The sequence below is a fragment of the Aulonocara sp. 'chitande type north' Nkhata Bay genome, linkage group LG16 (assembly GCF_057382095.1).
Source record: "Aulonocara sp. 'chitande type north' Nkhata Bay isolate Kocher_YH1m ecotype deep benthic linkage group LG16, A_spYH_male_GT1.1, whole genome shotgun sequence".
NCBI lineage: Eukaryota > Metazoa > Chordata > Actinopteri > Cichliformes > Cichlidae > Aulonocara > Aulonocara sp. 'chitande type north' Nkhata Bay.
The window spans coordinates 29898106-29916806 of record NC_141359.1 but is presented as its reverse complement, the minus strand read 5'-3'; the positions used below and the strand labels follow the sequence as shown (position 1 = coordinate 29916806).

Below are 18701 nucleotides of genomic sequence, written 5' to 3'. Positions count from 1 at the left end.
TTTGTTTTCACAGATGCACAGTATGTCGATGATGTGGACACACTCAGTCAGTACCAAGTCAATGAACAGCTCTCCTCTTCCAAGCTCTTCTGTTATCGCATATCACCATGCAGATCTGAAATTGTTAGCTGTGCCCACCAGCTTTTCATCTACAAAAGATTGCCTGATTAGACTCTATCAAGTTGCTGTAAGAAAGCTCTGATGCGTCACCGCAACTGAGAATCTGATCTGTCTCTGATTGCTTTCGGTGACATACACAATTACGCAGCTGCTTCCTGTGATTAAACAAACTCTCCTGTTTCTAGGCCATTTCCTTCTTGTCCTCTTCTTCATCCTTTGCTTTTGTTTGCATTCATCCACCTGTCCACTCCCTCTCACTTCCGTGGTTTAAATCACAAAAATCAGCTATGAATTCTGTAATCCCTCATCTATTTACCGTGCAGACAAAAGCACAATAGTTTACAAATACACCTATGATATTTGCAAAGCCACATTTCCACAGAAACAGGAATTAAACAATGTTGAACACCTCAACTGCTCATAATTAATGGAATCTTTATTCACATTTGTAATAAATATAACTAAACTTGCAAGGTAACTTGCTAAGTGATATTGAAGCTCACAGAACTGAGCTTCCAATTTTTAATAAAACTCTCTGAGCAGTGCTGCTTTTTAGCAGTCACGTTCAGACCAGGTTCAGTGCTCACCCTGAGTGGTTGAAGTGACCTTCACACTGTTTACATTGGTCTTTATTTTAATTTTTGTTGTTATGTATGGTAGTAACTTCCAGTATCACTAAAATACGTGTGTTAGATACGTATCCAGCATGGAATTGTCTCCCCTGCTTGGGGATGGGAGGAGTTACTGTTCCAGCTTGAGGACTTCAAGTATCAGCTAATGCTAATATATTGCTAATGAGTGGAGTGAGTGTAGTGGATGAACTAGCAAACAGATTGGTCCAGCATCTTTAGTGATAAAGCCACTGTACTGACCTGCTGTAATGAAGAGAGGCATGGGTGTGAAGGCAAAGATTTATAATTACTGGTCAATCTTCATTCCTACCCTACTAGTGACTACAAGAATAAGATCAAGGATTGAGTGGTGGCAATTAGCTTCCTCTGAAGGGTGTCTGAGCTTAGCCTTAGAGCTGGGAAAAGAACTCAGTCATCAAGAAAGTGCTAAGAGTAACACACAGGTGTCTTGCATCAAAAGGAATGAGTTGAGGTGGCTCAAGGTACTCCACCTCGCTGAGGTATTTCATTCATTTTATACTGGGAGGAGAACCTGGAGCCTGACCCAGGACACACTGGATATATTATGTGTCTCGGGTAGCTTGGGAATAAGAGAGAGCTCTGTGCTTCTCTGCTTAGACTGCTGCCCCCTGACCCAGACCCAGATAAGTGGTAGAAAATGGATGAGTTGATGGTGCATCTGCAAAAGCAGAATCCACTCCATAATGGAATATATAAACCCCCATGAAATTAGCAGAATCTTGTAACTGTAACTGATTTTATGAGTGTTTAAGTTGAGAGAAATCATAGACAGAGGAAGAGCATAATACACTGTAATGCTACCAATAGGTCCAAGTTGGTATGCTTGTGAATGTAACTCATGAACCACATGACTGAATGTCAGAAATCAGCTACAGTTGGATTCCTTCAATAAAACCATCTTCAACATGTCCCATAACACCTATTTCTGCCACATTAGGTTTTATGGCAAATTCGATTTTATGTCCAAGTTAAAACAGAAATTCTCAGTATTCAGTAAATCTACACAAATGAGCTTCAGACCAAGCCGTATAGAAGTTACCACATTCCTTATTGAAAGCATTTGTCACAAAAATAACTTGTCAAATAAATTGCAATGGTTGCCACGGCCACTGAAGTGTTTTTTCTTTTCTTTTTTATAGGTTTTAAAAAAACACATCTAGAAACACAAGTGCACTTAGAGTGTGTCTGTGTCTCAGTCTCTTCCTTGCACTTTCTTTATCCTCTGGCCACATTTCTCGTCAGCTAATTTACCCTCTTCTTCATTTTGCCACCCCCTTTTTTGCTCTTTCGATCCTCTCCTCACTCAATCATCTTCTCACACCCTGCTTTTCATTTTCATCTTCTTTCATCCTCTTCCTATTATGTGTCACTTCATTTGTCTTCAAACCACTCTTTTCCTGCTTTCCACATTCATAACACCTTTTCCCCTCTCTCAGACTTACCTCACAGACTTAGCGCCTGATTTCACTACTCTCACTTAACCTCTACATCCTCCCCCAGCTTTACATGTCCTCTACCTTCTTGCTCTTTTCACCTTTCCTTTTGACCCAGTCACCCACTTTGTGAGGTCTTTATGTGGGAGTTGACCAAGTTTACTGATGGATACTTTTGGATGTGATTTTTTTTCTGTAATTATGCTGACTATAAACCATTAAGGCACTGAGGTCACAGGAGTAATATTGTCCTCATGTGGACATAAAGAACCATAAATGTTCCTATAATTTCTTCAGACTTCAGATTGTTATTTTCCAGACAGGCCTTGTCCTTCTCCTGCTCTTAATCCTTATGTGCTTTACAACCTCTCCCTAAAAATGGAAGGAAAAGGAAAGTATTACAACATGTCAAATGTAGAGAGCATGTCAAATGTTTGTAGTCTGATTTGTAGTCTGTTTGTATTTTAATATACTTAATTTGAACTTTGCACTCACTTTAAGAGGCACATTTACCAATTTGCTGCACAGTGTTGGGAACTATGCAGTTTTAAGGCAGTTTTTTTCTTTTCAGCTGCTCAAACTCCTTTGTCTTATTTTTTTTGATAATTAGACAGACACAGACTTTAGCACCATGACCTTTTAAACGTTTTGTCACTGTAACACAGACAGAATGTTGTTTTGGTCTTGCTGACCAAAGACTTTCTCTCGATGGCAGAACACTTAAAGACTGATATATATTGTTCAATAGTTATGATGCATGTATTTCTATTTTTAAAATGTGTTTGGCCTTCCCCTACTTTTTCTAGCCTAACAAATGCAGCATTCATGATTTCAATTTTTTTTTTTTTTTTTTGATGATTTGATGATTTCAATTTTTAATTTATCAGACCACTTGACAGTCTTTTTCATCTTGCCTCAGTTCATCTTTAACAAGCTCATGCTTTATCATGCTTTAAAGAAGCACAGAGAAGGCAGTGATTATTTGCTTCTGTGTGTGTCTGTGTTTGTGTGACTCAAAGACTTTTAACTTGTACTGAGCTGTGAGTACTGACAATGGCCCATACAGTAGTATGCACTGCAAAAACTATTTTGGGGACTGCTGGCTGAGATTATAGCAATTTAATATCAGTTTGTGTGTGAATCATTTAAATTTATTATGTACTATAATATATATAATATAATAAATGTACTATACATGATGAAATTTCCAAATTCTAATCCTTCTCATTTTATATTGAGAAACATTATCTGTGAATGGTTAGGCTCCTTGTTCAAGCAGTCTTTTACAGAATTCCTGCCTCATATTTACTAGTGAAAAACTTTTGGGACGGAAAACCTTCCTTCCAGTCTTTTTCAAAATTGTTGTTCCAAATTTAAAAGAAGTGTTCATTAAAAACAAATCCATATTTTTTTGTTATTTTTCATAACATTTTCAATGAAAAATAACCTTTAAATTATCTTTTTGTATTTAAACGAAACGCTTTACATTATTTGTAAATCATTGTGTTCTTCTTTTATTTAAATTTGATACATTTCTCTGAGTTTTTTTTGAAAGGTAGTTGTAATTTTCCAAGATTCTCCAGTGCCTGTGTGTGAGTTACAAAGACTTATGGGAGTGCATATATCAGATTAGCTTCACTAAATCATTTACTAAATATTGAAAAGGCTAAGCCTGACAGGAAATTATCATAGGCCTATATAGTTTCTCCATTTCCCTCCCACATGTGTACAGTATTTAAATGTATTTATGCCATTGTGCATGTGTATGTGTGAGTCTGTGTGCGCGTTTTCGCAAAGCAGCTCCTCATAAGCACAACAAATCATACACTAACTTCACTGGCACAAGGCATTTACCAAAACGGCCATCAGCATTTTAATGACAAAGTCTAATCTATTTATGGCCAGAGTAAATTATTACAGCGGACTCTTGATATTCCCCACAACACACAGAAATTTACATGGCTCGCTCAATTCTGCTGATGGCAACTCTATGCTAATGGTGTTGGAATTTTCTGTGCACCTTTCCAAACAAGCCCATCACACTGAGGTTTAGGTGGATGAGTCAGGGGAAGCATATGTGCAAAAGCATGTATGCATATCACTGCCGCTTGCAACTTTTCATATTCTTAAGAAGGTATGGTTATCTTTCAACTTGAATGCATACGCTGACCGTGTGCACTCTTTCAACTTTGTCAAAAGCCTCTGCAGTTTTTCCATTGCTGACTTTGAGATAATTGCCAGTCTTAATCAACGTGCCTTGCAGATTAACCCAATTTCTCTTCAGGTGTCCTAATGTAGGTCTTCTCTGTGTATGGCATACGGTAAACACTGGACACATGTTCTTTGGTTCAAAAAAAGCAGCATAACTTATGTGCAGAAGAAATCAAATACTAAGGGCCCTTCTATTTAAAGGCTCCACAAATGTAACACTTGGTTTCACAGTGCATCGCCTTAGTTGAGGAATTTCTTGTAATTACTGAGTATTCTTGTACTACAAGTGCAGAGATATCAGTTTTAGATGATTTAGATGATAGATTTTGAAAGGAATCTTCATGTAAACATGACAAAAAGACCAAGTATTACTGTCCTTTTCACTAAATTGAAGCAATAGTGTGGAAGTATAAGAATAGATACATTACCTAGTCCCTTCTCAATATTCTAACCACCAACTATTGCACCACAATCACATTATCTTTAAGGAAATTGTATTTTAAATGTAAGAAATCCCCTTACTTTGCTTCAGCGAGTATCTACAAATGCACATTTTTTTGGATTCAGTTTGAGAAACTAAATTGAGGATTAGGCCAAATCATTTTAGATAACTTTTCCAGGGCATTTATTTATCAATTGGAACCAATGATATATCTAAATATTTGGTCAAACATATTGTTTGCATGAGTGGTTTCAATTTTCTAAGATATTTTTAAAAAACAAAACAAAAACAAACAAAAAATGTATTTAACATCCATAACCCTTTAAAACCGGTCGGGACGGGCACGCTCCGTTTTGCATAGCTATTTTTAAATCGCTGTAGAACCGGAACCAGGTAAGCTAGCACAATGATTTTTTTTTTGGGCACATGTAACCGGAGGAGTTGTACTTACATCTTATGCCATCAGCTTGTCCTGGGTCACGGTTTCCTTCCACATATGGCTTTGCAAAAACAGCATAAAAAGCACATGTTGGAATAGACATCAGTGCGAGCTATCGTGTGTCCACCATTACCTGGCCGAAACCGGACGTGACGTCATTTTCGCGGAAAATGTATTTTTTATTTATTTTTTTTACCTTTGGGGCCTTATAAGCCTGTACTGGTGTTTTTAAAAAGTCATGTTTGACTTCATGCCTTTCTGAATAGTTTCTGGGATGCTTAGAACTCAAATTGCACTGCTGGAAATAGTTTATTTTGATGCACATGCTGTCTTTTTTGCAAATTTGCATTATAATATTTATTTTCGTTTTTCCTTCAGGACATAAAAATTGGTGTATCTCAAAAATAAAACTATGAAGACACTCAAAATAAATTTCCTGTTGTTAGAAACTATTTTGTGCAACTTTTTTGTATTTACAGTTTTGACGGACAAACCTCTTAAATTTCTCTAACTAGACATATATGTAAAAAAACAAAAACGATTTTCAATTTTTTTTTAGTTTATTGCACTTTGTTGCAATTTATGTAATTAGACTTGATGCATACATATTATTAAAATTTGGGCTATAACAGTTATATTGATGTATAGCAACTTAAAATGCTCCCAAAAATGACACTATAGCATGTAAAAATATAAAGATAACTCTGGCGGACTTGGTTCTATGGTAGGTCTTAAAGGGTTAAACCTATTCAGCATTACAGTAAAATATAGATTTCAAACTTTCTTTTTAAAAATATTAAAAAACGATGCAAGAATAATCTAAGAATAATCTTAGGCAGTGTGTGGGCTATTGCTTTGTGCAATTGTGCTCATGAATCATCTTGCATCACTTCTATTCTTGCTGAGGTGTGAAAAGAAGATATTACACCTTCTGGTATGCAAGTATGAAAATGATGAAAATGTCTACTCTCCTTTTACTCACAGTTCTAGATACTTAAAAGTCATACAAACAGTATAAAGATCATAAAATTAAAACCTTTAAAGCAATCTTTAATAATTAGAAAAAAAAACAAACCCAAGCAAAACAAAACAGCAATCATTTTGGCTAAACTTAACCAGGAATCAGACAATCAAACACTGTATGTGACACTAATACAAGAACAAACCTGTTGAATCCCAGAGCAGTCTGTTGTATTCTTTGGCATCTGGGGAAACAGTTTATGTACATACGATGTTGAGTACACGTTTTTCCAGTGGGTCTAAACAGGCTTGTCCAACAGTGGCAAGCACAGAGGGAGAACCAACATTATGAAAACACTACTCCATTCCCCAGCATTGGTCATATGCCTCAAGTAAACCTGAGGTTTATTACTTTCATCCGGTAGTACTGATCTGCTTATATGAGCTTATGAGCTTATATCCGAAAAACAAAGTTGGAAAGATTTGTCCATTCATTACTTGGTGTTACTGATAACATGACACCTGCTGCATCCGTGGGTTGGATGGGACACTGTGGTATTAAAACTACAACTACCAATGTAATCAATAACCATGTTTACCATTAAAATAAATGACACAGACTATTGACTCTCTGACCAAACTCTAGTTTCTGTCAAGGAGATAGTGGTAAAATACATCATCACTCTGCTTATCAGTGGCCGAGGGCCATAAATCTACCTTTTCCCTTGAGCATTTTAAATAGCTGCAGCTGTGTACGTTAGTGTTGAAATAGGTCTTGTGCACACCCCAGGGACCTGCCACAACTATATGCTAAACTGGGCATCTTAATGAAATAAAAAGGCTGCGTGTAACATTGAGGTGCCGGTAAAGGATAGAGTTGTCCCCAGTGACACAGAATAATGCATTTAATGTGTTTTGGCTCTATGAGAAAATGTATTTCTCCCAGCCTCCCTTAGCAGCGGCAGAAAGGAGGGAAGGAGAGAAAGAAAGAGGAGAGAACAAAGAAGCAAAAAACAAGCATGCTTGAATATAGGAAACCGGAGGGAGAGAAGGAAACAACCATCAAGACAAAACAGGGTGAGGAAAATAGTCAAGGGAGGAGGCAGAAAACAGAAAACACAGTGTTTGCAAATCAAAAATTAAAAGCATAAGCATGCTATACACCAGAGGATGTCCCAAAGATATAATGGGCCTTTCAGCCCCTTTATTTGGGGAAAACAGGTAAATACAATAACAACTTGGACCTCTGCCATCATTTACAGCAGTGTTTGAGGGTGCAAACCTACAAATATTAGAAGGACAATTACCTTACTGTCATAACGCCAGGCCTGTCTCACCTTACTAACTGCATCAAAAAGCAACAAATGATCAAAGTATTGAATATTAACTTTCACAAGGCCATTCTCACAAATCTCTAACAAGGCCCCAGTAACACAATAAACTAATGACTGTTCTAAAGCTGTGTACTCAGAACAAACCTTCTTGATCACAGCTCCACAGTACATAATCATTCTGATTGGCATATTGGAATATATAATTTTTCAGATTTTGTTCTGTGGCAAAATCTCAAAGCTCAAAGATGGAGTGAGAAACTCTGTGAGGAACAGTCGTAACCAATGATTTTGCCCCATGTTAAATTATTTTACCTTCTATTAATGAAATGCCATCAAACTGTGAGCGGAGGTTTCTCTGAAATACGACTCACGTTCAATCACATACAGTATTCAGTATTGAAGATTTGCAAATTATAATAGGAATAACCTTAAACTAATGAAAATCCTTTCCTGGAAAAAACACTGTCGGTGACATTTGCATTAGGGTTGAAAAAAAAAGAGCCATGACGAGTAGACAAACAAAAAGCTGTTTATATTACAACGTAAACACATTTCCAGAGCTAATTTTGTTCTTTCCTGCCTTTGCTGGCATATCGGTACATGTTTGGTACATTACTTCTACCGTTAAGTAGGATAAGATGGCAAGAAGCCATTGGCAGCCACTAGCACAGAGTCATGTGGATTTATCAACAGCAAACCAGTCATACAAGTATTGCGCTATAATGCTGGTAGAGGTCACGGAGTACCTTTAAAAACAGGGGATGATCTCCTCACAGTTCCATAAATACCTTTTAAATGAACAAATCCTCTGGGCGTCAAAAGTTATGAAAACAAACATGAAATATTCTTGTCTTACGGCGATTATACTTCTGCCAAAAACTAATGAGTTTTTCACTTACTCATAGTTTAACTACTGAAAATTTTCACAAAAATCAGGTTAATCTTTGAGTTATTGAGTTAACACATGTAGCATGATACTGGGGAGAACCAATACATTTCTAACCACATAAAGCCGCACAGAGGAGGTGATTAATTTGTTGCTAATTAGATTATCACTGCAGATTTCATTTATAATCTTACGCATACACAGAGTCCTGCACAATGTATTTGGGAACAACTTGAGGTGTAAGGTAGTGTGAAAATACCAAGAAGTTTTCATGTTATCATAAACTTTTTCTGCTGATATGATTAGGTATATTAGGAAAGATTAAATTTATCTTAGTTATCTTTATGTATTTTTTAACCAGCAAAGCAGAATCCTACATTTTATAGGACTTGTGCTTAAGTAACACACTCAATGAAAATAATAGTACTCACCACCCTGATCAGTGCTGACGGTGATGATGGCCACCTGTCGAGGGAACGAGCTCATGTCTGACACACCATTAAGCGACTCGATCTCAAAGGTGTAGTTGGCGTGTGCGGAAAAATCCACGACAGTGACAGTGGCGTTGGTCAGGCCTAACGGTCCTGGCAAGAAGCGAAGCTCGTCTTCACACAGCTGGCAGTGGTCGGGCTCTGGGCCGCAACGTTTACACTGGACGTTGTAGGTTAGGTCCCTGCGACCTCCTGTGTCGCTAGGGGGCGACCACTCCAGCAGCAGGCAGGTGTCGTTCAGGTTAAACATCAGATTTCGTGGACGGGATGGAGGGCCTACAAAAGAGCAAAAACTGATAAACTGATAAAAGAATTTAAGATTATATTTCAAATGAAACATGGGTAGCACTTTCTGTTACAGCTCAGTAATAGTGTTGTAAGAGTAGCATAATAATGTGGAAACAAGCAGGAATTTAACCACAGTTGTTTCCTGGTGATCCTCACATAACTTAAAGTTTGGAATTAGAGTTAGAGGGGATTTTGCACCTTGCAGGCCTGATTCCTGGTTATTACAAAGAAAGTTATCTGTGTAGGTTCCTACTCATCCAGGTCATGGAAAGAAACGTGACTGGACTTCTTAAAGAAGACAACTTAAAGAAGTCTAGTCAATTTCTTTCCAAACTTCTTAGACTACAATAAAGTTCTTCAGGTTTTTACAGTTAATAATCCACAGCATCAAAATAGGATTTATATTGTTACCGTTTAACAGAGAGGAATGCTGAAGGCATAGGGTTGGATTAATTATAGCATTATATTATAGCATTAAAGCATCAGCTAAGATTACCTTATTGTCAAGTGGATACTACCACAAGTCAGTATATAAAAATGTAAATACATAAATATTACTATCATATTACTAGGTGTTTATAACAATATATATATATACACACACACACACACACACACACACACACACACACACACACACACACACACACACACACACACACACTTTATATAAACTTTATATAAAATATTACATATTTACATTGATTCTGTTGTAAAATACAACTTTGATCCAGTTTGTTTGACTTCTAATACTATATTATAATATTATGAATTGGTACTGCCTCATAGGCATATGTTTTTTGTTCCTCATTATTATACCTATATCATATATATGTAAGATAATACTTTGTTATTACTTTGATATTAAGCTGGTAATAACTTGCTATTTCCATATTAATGACATGTTTCCACCATTAGTACATGACTGTTACCACATTTTTCCATATTATTATTAGTAGAAAGCACAACCAAGATATGTTTAGCTGATGTTTGCTGTGTTTAATTATAAAATCTCACAGTTTACTATATCAAGATTAAATTAAATAACAAAATTCATTGTTAGTCTACAGCAGAATAATCAGGTTTATTAAATAAAGGGCTTACGTGCCCAGCAGTTAGTTTATGTCCCTACATACACAATTCTAATATCACTGTTTCTGCCAAATAATTTTTGAGCGTGCTTTCTTTTAATTATATCTTTTAGACAAACTGTTGCTAATATATCTGCAATTCTTTCATTTTGTGTTTCAGACCCATAGTCACACAATTTCACACCACCCAACCAAGTTATACAGGCAAACAGAGTTTCCATCAGCTGCAGTCTAGACACTAGAGACTGCATTCTATCACCAGTCCTGATATGGTGCTATGTTTAACAATGATGCTGCAGGTGCAATCACCTAAATCTTATTATGTGTCTGAATTTGGAAATAGTTAATTCAATCATGCAGTCCTTCCAAGTAGCCAAGCTGTGCATTGTACTATTTCGATAGTAAGAACCAAATGTAAGTTGTGCACACCAGAGTTAGAATGTCTTCCTATACCTGTATAAGAAACATCACCCAAAACTGCCATCTGAGGTCAAAAGCAGGTGAAAGAATGCTCTGAATGTCATAGTCCTCTCATGCTTTTAGTACTGGCTTTCTATTGCCTTGTGTTTCCCTCACTCCCTTTCCTTTTTTTCTGTCCCTCTGTTTGTGTATGTCTTGTCTCCCTGTGAATCCCTGGAGGCGTGACTCTCCACCGAGACAGATGATACACGTGTGTCATTATTCAATCAACCACCTACAGTATATATATATTTGTCATCCACCCCTTGCCAGACTGTCAAATAAATTACTGCAGTAGATGGCATTCAGGCTCCTTGTTGAAACTCTAGTTAACTAATTACACGTTGTCTTTGTTCTCCCAACCTCCAGTTTGTGCCAACCAGCAACCAGTTAACCCCGATCTTTTACAATCTATCCTCGGCTTTGACTCTGCCCGCCACTCTCCATCTGAAACTCCAGCATCAGCTACCAACCACCTCCAGCTACACACCCTGCCTGCCACTATCCACCGTCTCCTCCAGCGTCAGCCTCCTGTAGTCAATCCACTCTACTGATCTAGGATCCACCTCTGCAGATAAAACAAACCTGAGTATTAAACTGAGTATTTTGCATTTGCGTCAACTAGTGTTTCGTCTAAAACCTTAACACTAAATGTTTTTCTATTTCATAAATGTTTCACACACATATCTTAAAGTCCTGCTGTACTGACTCTTATAATGCAATCCTCACCTGTGCAGTAAACAGCCTAACTACCTCCCTCACATTTCACTTTGCTAAGGTCTTGTGCTCCCTGGATGCGCGTGTTTGTGTGTCAGGGTAAGCATTGTGCAATAGCAGGCAGCCAGCTGTCAACAGGGTGGAGTTAAAAGGCCTGGGGGATTTGAACACTCCCGTCCTGCCAAGCTCACTGTCTGCCAGGACAATGGGATGTTTCCCTCTCTTCCACCATCCCTCTCTCCCCACCGTTGCTAAAATCTCAGCAGACAGGAAAGCTCCTCCTACTGCTCCTCCACTTCTGTCAGCGTGTGTCCATTCTCTCCCTTTATCTCTCTCTGCCTCTATCGGCCATTATCTCACCTTCTCTATTCTCTGCATCGAGGAGAATCCACCCACCTCCCCTCCTGCAGAGCAACCCCACTGCCATCAATCAACTCCTATTCTAAGGGGAGATTGGTATCACCACCTCCTTCCTTTCTCTCTTCACTGTCTACTCCATCCAGCCTTTACACTTTTCCCTCTCCTTTATCTTCCCCTCCTGTTCTATCTTCTCTTTCTTCCTCTCTAACGTTGTCTTCCTCTAAGGCCCTCGGTCTTTAATCTCTATTGTCTTCAACGTCAAGCAAACAGTTTATGTTTTGGCCTACACGCCCCTGATTAAAATGCATTATGTGAGTAAACACAGCTCACAGATTGTAAAAGTAGATGTGGTACACCAGCCTACTCCTCTTAGGTTGCAAGTTTGTCACTCCCACACAAGGCCCTTTTACGCTGTGTTTGTACTTGGAGTGGAAATACTGTTAAAAACAAATTAACAACAGTTGACAAACCATTGAACAAGGCACTAAATTACAACGTTGTATACTGAGGAAGGTGTCTAGTTGTCTTTAGTAAGTGTAGTAGTAAAGATTTAACAATATGCTTTTTTGTTTTCGAGCAAATCAAACTTACCTTGTCAATGTAGTCAATAAATGCTGTAAATACAAATATGCCACCGGAGTCATTTGTTCAGATCTTGGAGTTTAAGAAGCTAGAGCTCATCACTTGTTTGATTAGCTCATGCTTTTAGGACTTGGAAAGTGTCGGTAACTGCAGGTAAGATAAGTTTTCAAGTAGTTGTCAGACAAATAAAAGACCCCAGACTGAAATGCTTTCAGGTTTAAATGTATATATTGAATCATCTGGGCCTAAAATTTGACAAAAAAACATCAAAGGAAGAGCTGAAGCCTTTTTGAGGATTTCCCCTGCAAATATTGCATCCTGCAGGACAATCTAAACTAACAGCATCTCCACAATGACTTGGCTTTGTCTTTCTGTAAAAGACAAATACACTCTTCCACCCTGGAGAGCTCTCAGACATGGCCCCCGTCTATCTCAGTGACAGCTAAATGGCTTTTTAATTAAAGGAGAATTAGTCCGGTTAAACTGTAATTTAATGCAAATATGAAGTCGTAATGACAGTCAGTGAATCATCAATGAAGACGAGGCAGCTGAACAAAAGCCATGTAATTCATCCAGAGACTCTCTAATGTTCCGTTTCACACCAGATAAGTCCTAAAGACGAGACTGGATTTACGGCCACAGCAAATTCTCTGAGAACACTGGAGTAATCCACCAGCTCTATAGACAAAGTAATAACTTACCAGACTGTCTGGCATAGACAAGTATAGAAATATTTAATGTGAATGTACAATGAATTGATTCAAGTTTAATCAGACAAAATGATAACATGACTATTTCTCTCTCTCTATTTATGATGATGGTGATTACAGCTGTCAGTTCTCCCATAAGTCTGATCACATCAAAAAGGTTGACTAACATCACTGCAGTTATACATGCGGCTATTATGTCTAATGACTCATGTCCAAGGTAGGAGGTAATGCCTTTAGCCAGCTTGCTTTTGCACATCTTCAGCATGTTTTCAGCAGCTCACAATTGTGAAAAGTTTAATTTTTTAGTCATCTTATTATACTATATGAAATGAATCCATGCTATAGTGTTAACACAATTCCAGCAACATGCAAAAGATCCTGGGTTTGATTCTGGACAAGCTACAAACCCAGTAGTGTTAGCCACAAGTCTGGGAGGGTTGTATCAGAAAGGGCATCAATGCCAAATCAAACACAATACCTTAAAATACCTCTTTCTTCTTCTTCTTTTTTTTTTTTAATTTACCATACAAAAGCTCTGTCTGTGTGTTTATTTCTTTATCCAAGAACTCCCACTACACCGTCAGAACTTGAGCAACTAAACATGGCACACAGGTACAGCCAAAGGTTCTTATCTGTAACAGAAATTATGATGTCAGCATGTTTCCTAGCACCCACCTGACAATGGACTAAAATGAACCTTTATGAACTTACAGCATAACATAAATCATTATGTTATTTTTATTTCACAAAATTAATATCTCATTTATATTCAGAAAGGATTAATTATATAAAACTTGGATTATGCATAATATATTATGATGCCATCATACTGCCTGGTAATCACCTAGCAACAAGCTCAAATTACCTGTACCTTTCTACCGAGAGTTTATGTCCCTACCACACAATATGAAAGCAACCAATCATTTTAATTTTATAACAATAACAACTAATTTATGCCCAAAAAAGCTGAACCACGCGTGCCTGGCAACCTCCTAGCAATGGGAGGAAATTACTCTTTTTACCAGTTTTTCAAATTAAGTATACTGTATGAACGTCAAACACTGCTGTAGCATTATGTATATACTAGTCATTGTAACATTACCCTGCCATTATCAGATTGTCTATAAACCAGGCTGCCCTTCAGTCACATGATGTAGTTTGTGCACCTGCACACATCCAAATTTCTCTGGTCACATCTTTTAGATAGTGGATTGATTTTCATCACATCCACCTTTCTAGATGAATGACTAAAATGTGTTGTGCAGTAAAGTGAGCTCAAGTCTTTAACGTTATCATTGTTCTGTTAATAAATTCACTGGAATGCATTTTATATTTTCATTTCTAACTCATAAACATTTGTGCCATCTGCCTGTGAAATTAAAGACGGAAGGTGTTAATCTGATTGTCAAAGCACACGGTGTGACGATCGTGCTTAAAACCCTTTTTTTTCCTGGTGTACTCACGTGTACAAGCCATAGTTGGAGGATCTTTCTCAGCCCTGAAGAAGCCTTTCTCACAGCGGCAGATAGCAGATGCTTCTCCATAGCTGAAACTATGCGGAGGGCACTTTGAACATTTAATGTTTCCAGCATATGCCTTGTAGAAGCCTGGACGACATGCTGAGGATGACAGACACACAATGTGGCAGTCTGTAAGTGCACAGCCAGACCTTCATATAGACGTACAGGTAGAAATATTTCATGCAAACATCACATAGCTCGATAATATTATGCAAAGAAAGAGGCCCTGAAGGGAGACAGTTTATGCTGCAATCCATCAGAAATTCAGACTTTAAATAGATTCATGAAACTCATGTTTTCTATTTAAACAGTGAAACAGGGAGACCATCTGCTTTGGGTTTAGGATTATTTACTCAAAGTATTAAAAAGTATGATTTTTTATTTTCCACAAAAACAAAGATAGAAAGAAACATTGAAATCATCTCTAACTCTGACAACACTTGTAACACAAAAATTCCCATGTTTTTGTTTCCTTTTCGGAATAACAAAAATGGATTAAAACCGAGGGTATTGATTATCAAAACATAATACCAACGTTAGTTTTATTGCCCGCATTTAATTCCCAATAAATAGTTCAAGCTTAGGGAAAGGTGATGAAACAAAAGAAAGAAAGAAAATAGAAAAAAAAAAGAAAAAAAAAAAGAAAATAGTCAGTTGTATCACCTGTCACACAACTAGTTTTGAATTTCCAATGGCTTCAATCAAAACACAGAAATGTCTTCAAGTTAGAAAGGAACCACAGTTGTACTAAAACCAATAAATGTGTGATAGCTGCGCAAAAACTTTTCTGAATATTTAGCCGCCAAAAACACATGGAAACAACAGAATACAACAACTGTTAATATGTTTTGTTAAGCACTGGCTTAATTTGTGAAGACAGAACACAAGGGAGCAGTTTATCTCTGCAGTTTTAACATCTGGTGTCTTTGGTGAATTAGGGTCTTGCAAAATTGTCCTATTTTATTTCAAACCACAATCTCTTCTTAAACGTAAGTGCATCTGTTAAAACATGAATAAATGTACACACACACAAGTGAAAATGAACAAACTACATCTATTGACAGGTCAGCTCTGTCTTCTGGTTTCACGTGGCTCAAGAAGCTCAGTCCACTAGGTCAAAGTCCAGCGCCTGAGTCACATCCATCACAGCCTTCTCCCTATATGGGCTTTGTTGGTCTTTATTCTAACTCATCTGACTTTCTAAGGCTTTTCTGAAAGACATAAGGATTTTTTTTCCATTTCCAAATAAATACTGTTCCTTATATCACAGCAGACTAAGCAGTACAAACTACAAAGCAGCATATCTACTGATAAATCTTTTACTCCATTTAACATTGCCTTGAACAATTTTCAAAAAATTATGACGATTATAAGAAATCATGTCCAATAGGTCTTTTTGACAAAAGGCATTTTGACATGCCACTGTTACAGGGTTTAAATAGTGTGATTACTGAATACCTGAATTCCATTTAGCTGTTTCCTTTTGACTTATTGTTAATGCTGACTCACTTTGACATTGTCAGGGCTTACTCAGAACTTTCAATAGAAAAGAGCCATAACTAAGTCGGCAGTGAAATTAGTGTTTTTTCCTACCATGACAGTTCAAAATGTCTGATGCAGTGAAAAAGAAATATTTAGAATATCATAAACAGCAACTGAGCAGATGAAATGTGTGTTAATATTTTATAAGCCATTTATTTACACCAACAAGTAAAAACTTTTTAAAATGCAACACAGAACTGCACACTAGAGATATGTAAAAAAACAAAAAAAACAAACAAACTTTCCTCCCAAAGCTAAGCTTTATTGTGAGCCAAGGAGTCATTCACAGGAGGTCAGTGAGTGTGCCAAACATTCCAGGTATGAGGGAGGTAAAAAATACAAAAAACAGGCAAGAAGTGACACATGAGGAAACTAATGAAAAAACATCCAAACAAGAGGTACAGGAATGACTTGAAAGCTTAACTGCTGTGAGTAAAAAGCCAATCTGTTAAGGAACAAAGAGAAGCAGGGGGGGTGTACATACTCACAGTGATGATTGATTGGATGATTGAACTCAGGTGAGAATAATCGGAGCGGAGCACGTAATCACAGGGGTGGGAAATGAACCAAAGTCTGTCAGGAAAACTCAACGGAGTGAAACGAACAGAGGTCTTTTCAAAATAAAATTACATTGTTTTGCATTATATTAAGCTATTCTGGAAGCACTTAGAGTTAATTAAGCTACTTGCTGAAATTTTGTAGATATGCTTGTAAAATTCAGGGAAAGACTTGAAGGATATAAATAAAATACGGCTTGCATTTAGGGGCGGAGTAGTTTGGTATGTATGTATGGATTAATAAAAAAAGGAACATATCTGTTAGATCAGACATGTGCTGTGCAGACATGGCTTAAACCAGCGATTTGCTATACCAACTATACAGTTGTTGTTGTAAAACGAGTCTGCTCTAGTTATAATCCAGCACCAACTGCTGGACTTATTCCAGAAGCTCAAGAAAATTCTCATTTTCATGCTACAGGAGCGAGAAAACAGAATCTTTCATTTTCAAAAAACATTTTCTAAAATAAATTGAAGGATTTGAAACCACCAGCACAGGTTAGATTGATAGCAAAGACCTTAAGTCTAAATAAATGTAGTAGTAAAAATTAAACAATACAGTTACTTCCCTTCTTTAATATTTAAAATCACAGGCAACTAGCTGAAATAGAAAGGCTTATGAGAGTCTTAGCCCTAAGGGATTCACTAAAGCTTTCTTTTAATAGTAGTATTTCCAATCTTCAAAGCACTTCCATGTCAAAGAAACACACAAACTCTTGTCTGGAGAGACTTCCATTGCTGCTAGTTTTCACATTGATTTAACAAGGTAACATAACGTGAGCCATTTGAAAGGATTCACCTTGAAGCACTGAGAGCCTCTGTGTCTCTCCATTGCTGCTTGTGATAAATGGAGCTGTAGGGAGGGCAAGGAAATGCCTGAAACCACAACTGTGCCGATCAAATGGGGACAATTAGGACAGGGACAAAGAGGTTAACACGCACACAGGGAACACAGCGCACACTGCCAGGGCTAATAGTAATGTTTTTAGCGTAGTCTCATTTTTGTTCAATGAAGGAGTATTTTTTTAAATCGAATTTATCCTTCCTTACATTTGAAACATTTTCTTTTTTTATTCATCATCATTCCTCTTAGAGAATAAGAACAAAAGGTTTACATTTAGTTTGAAGCTGTTTTAGTCGAGCTATTCAAACTGTTATTCGTCTTCAAAACTCTATTTAATGTTGACACACACACACACACACACACACACACACACACACACACACACACACACGTATGCAGCAAATAAACACACAGAAGCTATCTGTATGAATATGATAAGTGGCATCCCCTATGGCATACCAAGGCTGCCTTTATCATTAACCTCTGATACTGACATGTCCTTGAGTCAAAAACCGTCAGTCAACTCCCCCACCCTGCAAGACCCCGCTTTAGACTCTGTCAACCTAATGACGCCTCTCTATGACCTTCGCTGAACTGAGGGGATGTTCCTTTTCGAACCCCGCAGTTTCCTGCTGCAGTATGAGCAGCCAGGCTCTTTGCCAAGGCCACAGTGGCACTGTACAGGGGTTGACCATGTGTCGCTCGAGGATGGACATGCCCGGTGGCCAGGACGTAAGCATTCATGTGTTGGGATGAACACACATAAACACATGCAACAGCTGAAGTGGCAGGAGCAGCATGTCGAAGTCAACTGGACAGCTGGTCAAATGTGAAAAACATGTGAACATTTTGGCCGGAGAAAGAAAAGCTGCATTATGTCCAGTGCCACTGCTGATCCATCCGTCAAGGACGCCCATTTCCACTTTATATAAAAGCATGAAAGTGTATATGTGATAGCACCAGTGCAGTAAACAGTAAACCTCTCATACTGCCCTCATGACATGCAACACACAGATTTAAAAAAAAAAAAAGGCTTTTGACATAGTCAGTACTTTAGACTGC

General features: G+C 37.6%; 1 protein-coding gene across 2 annotated transcripts in view; it reads right to left on the bottom strand.

Annotated features, from left to right (window-relative positions):
• The window catches only part of LOC147311795 (ephrin type-A receptor 6-like), a 182440-nt gene that overhangs the window by 79111 nt on the left and 84628 nt on the right, over nucleotides 1-18701 (bottom strand). For both annotated transcript variants that reach the window (XM_086267658.1, XM_086267657.1), the window contains 2 exons: nucleotides 14640-14795; nucleotides 8910-9245 (listed from right to left, as the gene is read on the bottom strand). In XM_086267658.1, coding sequence (XP_086123784.1) covers nucleotides 8910-9245; nucleotides 14640-14795 — 492 coding nt within the window. The remainder of the gene's footprint in view (nucleotides 1-8909; nucleotides 9246-14639; nucleotides 14796-18701) is intronic.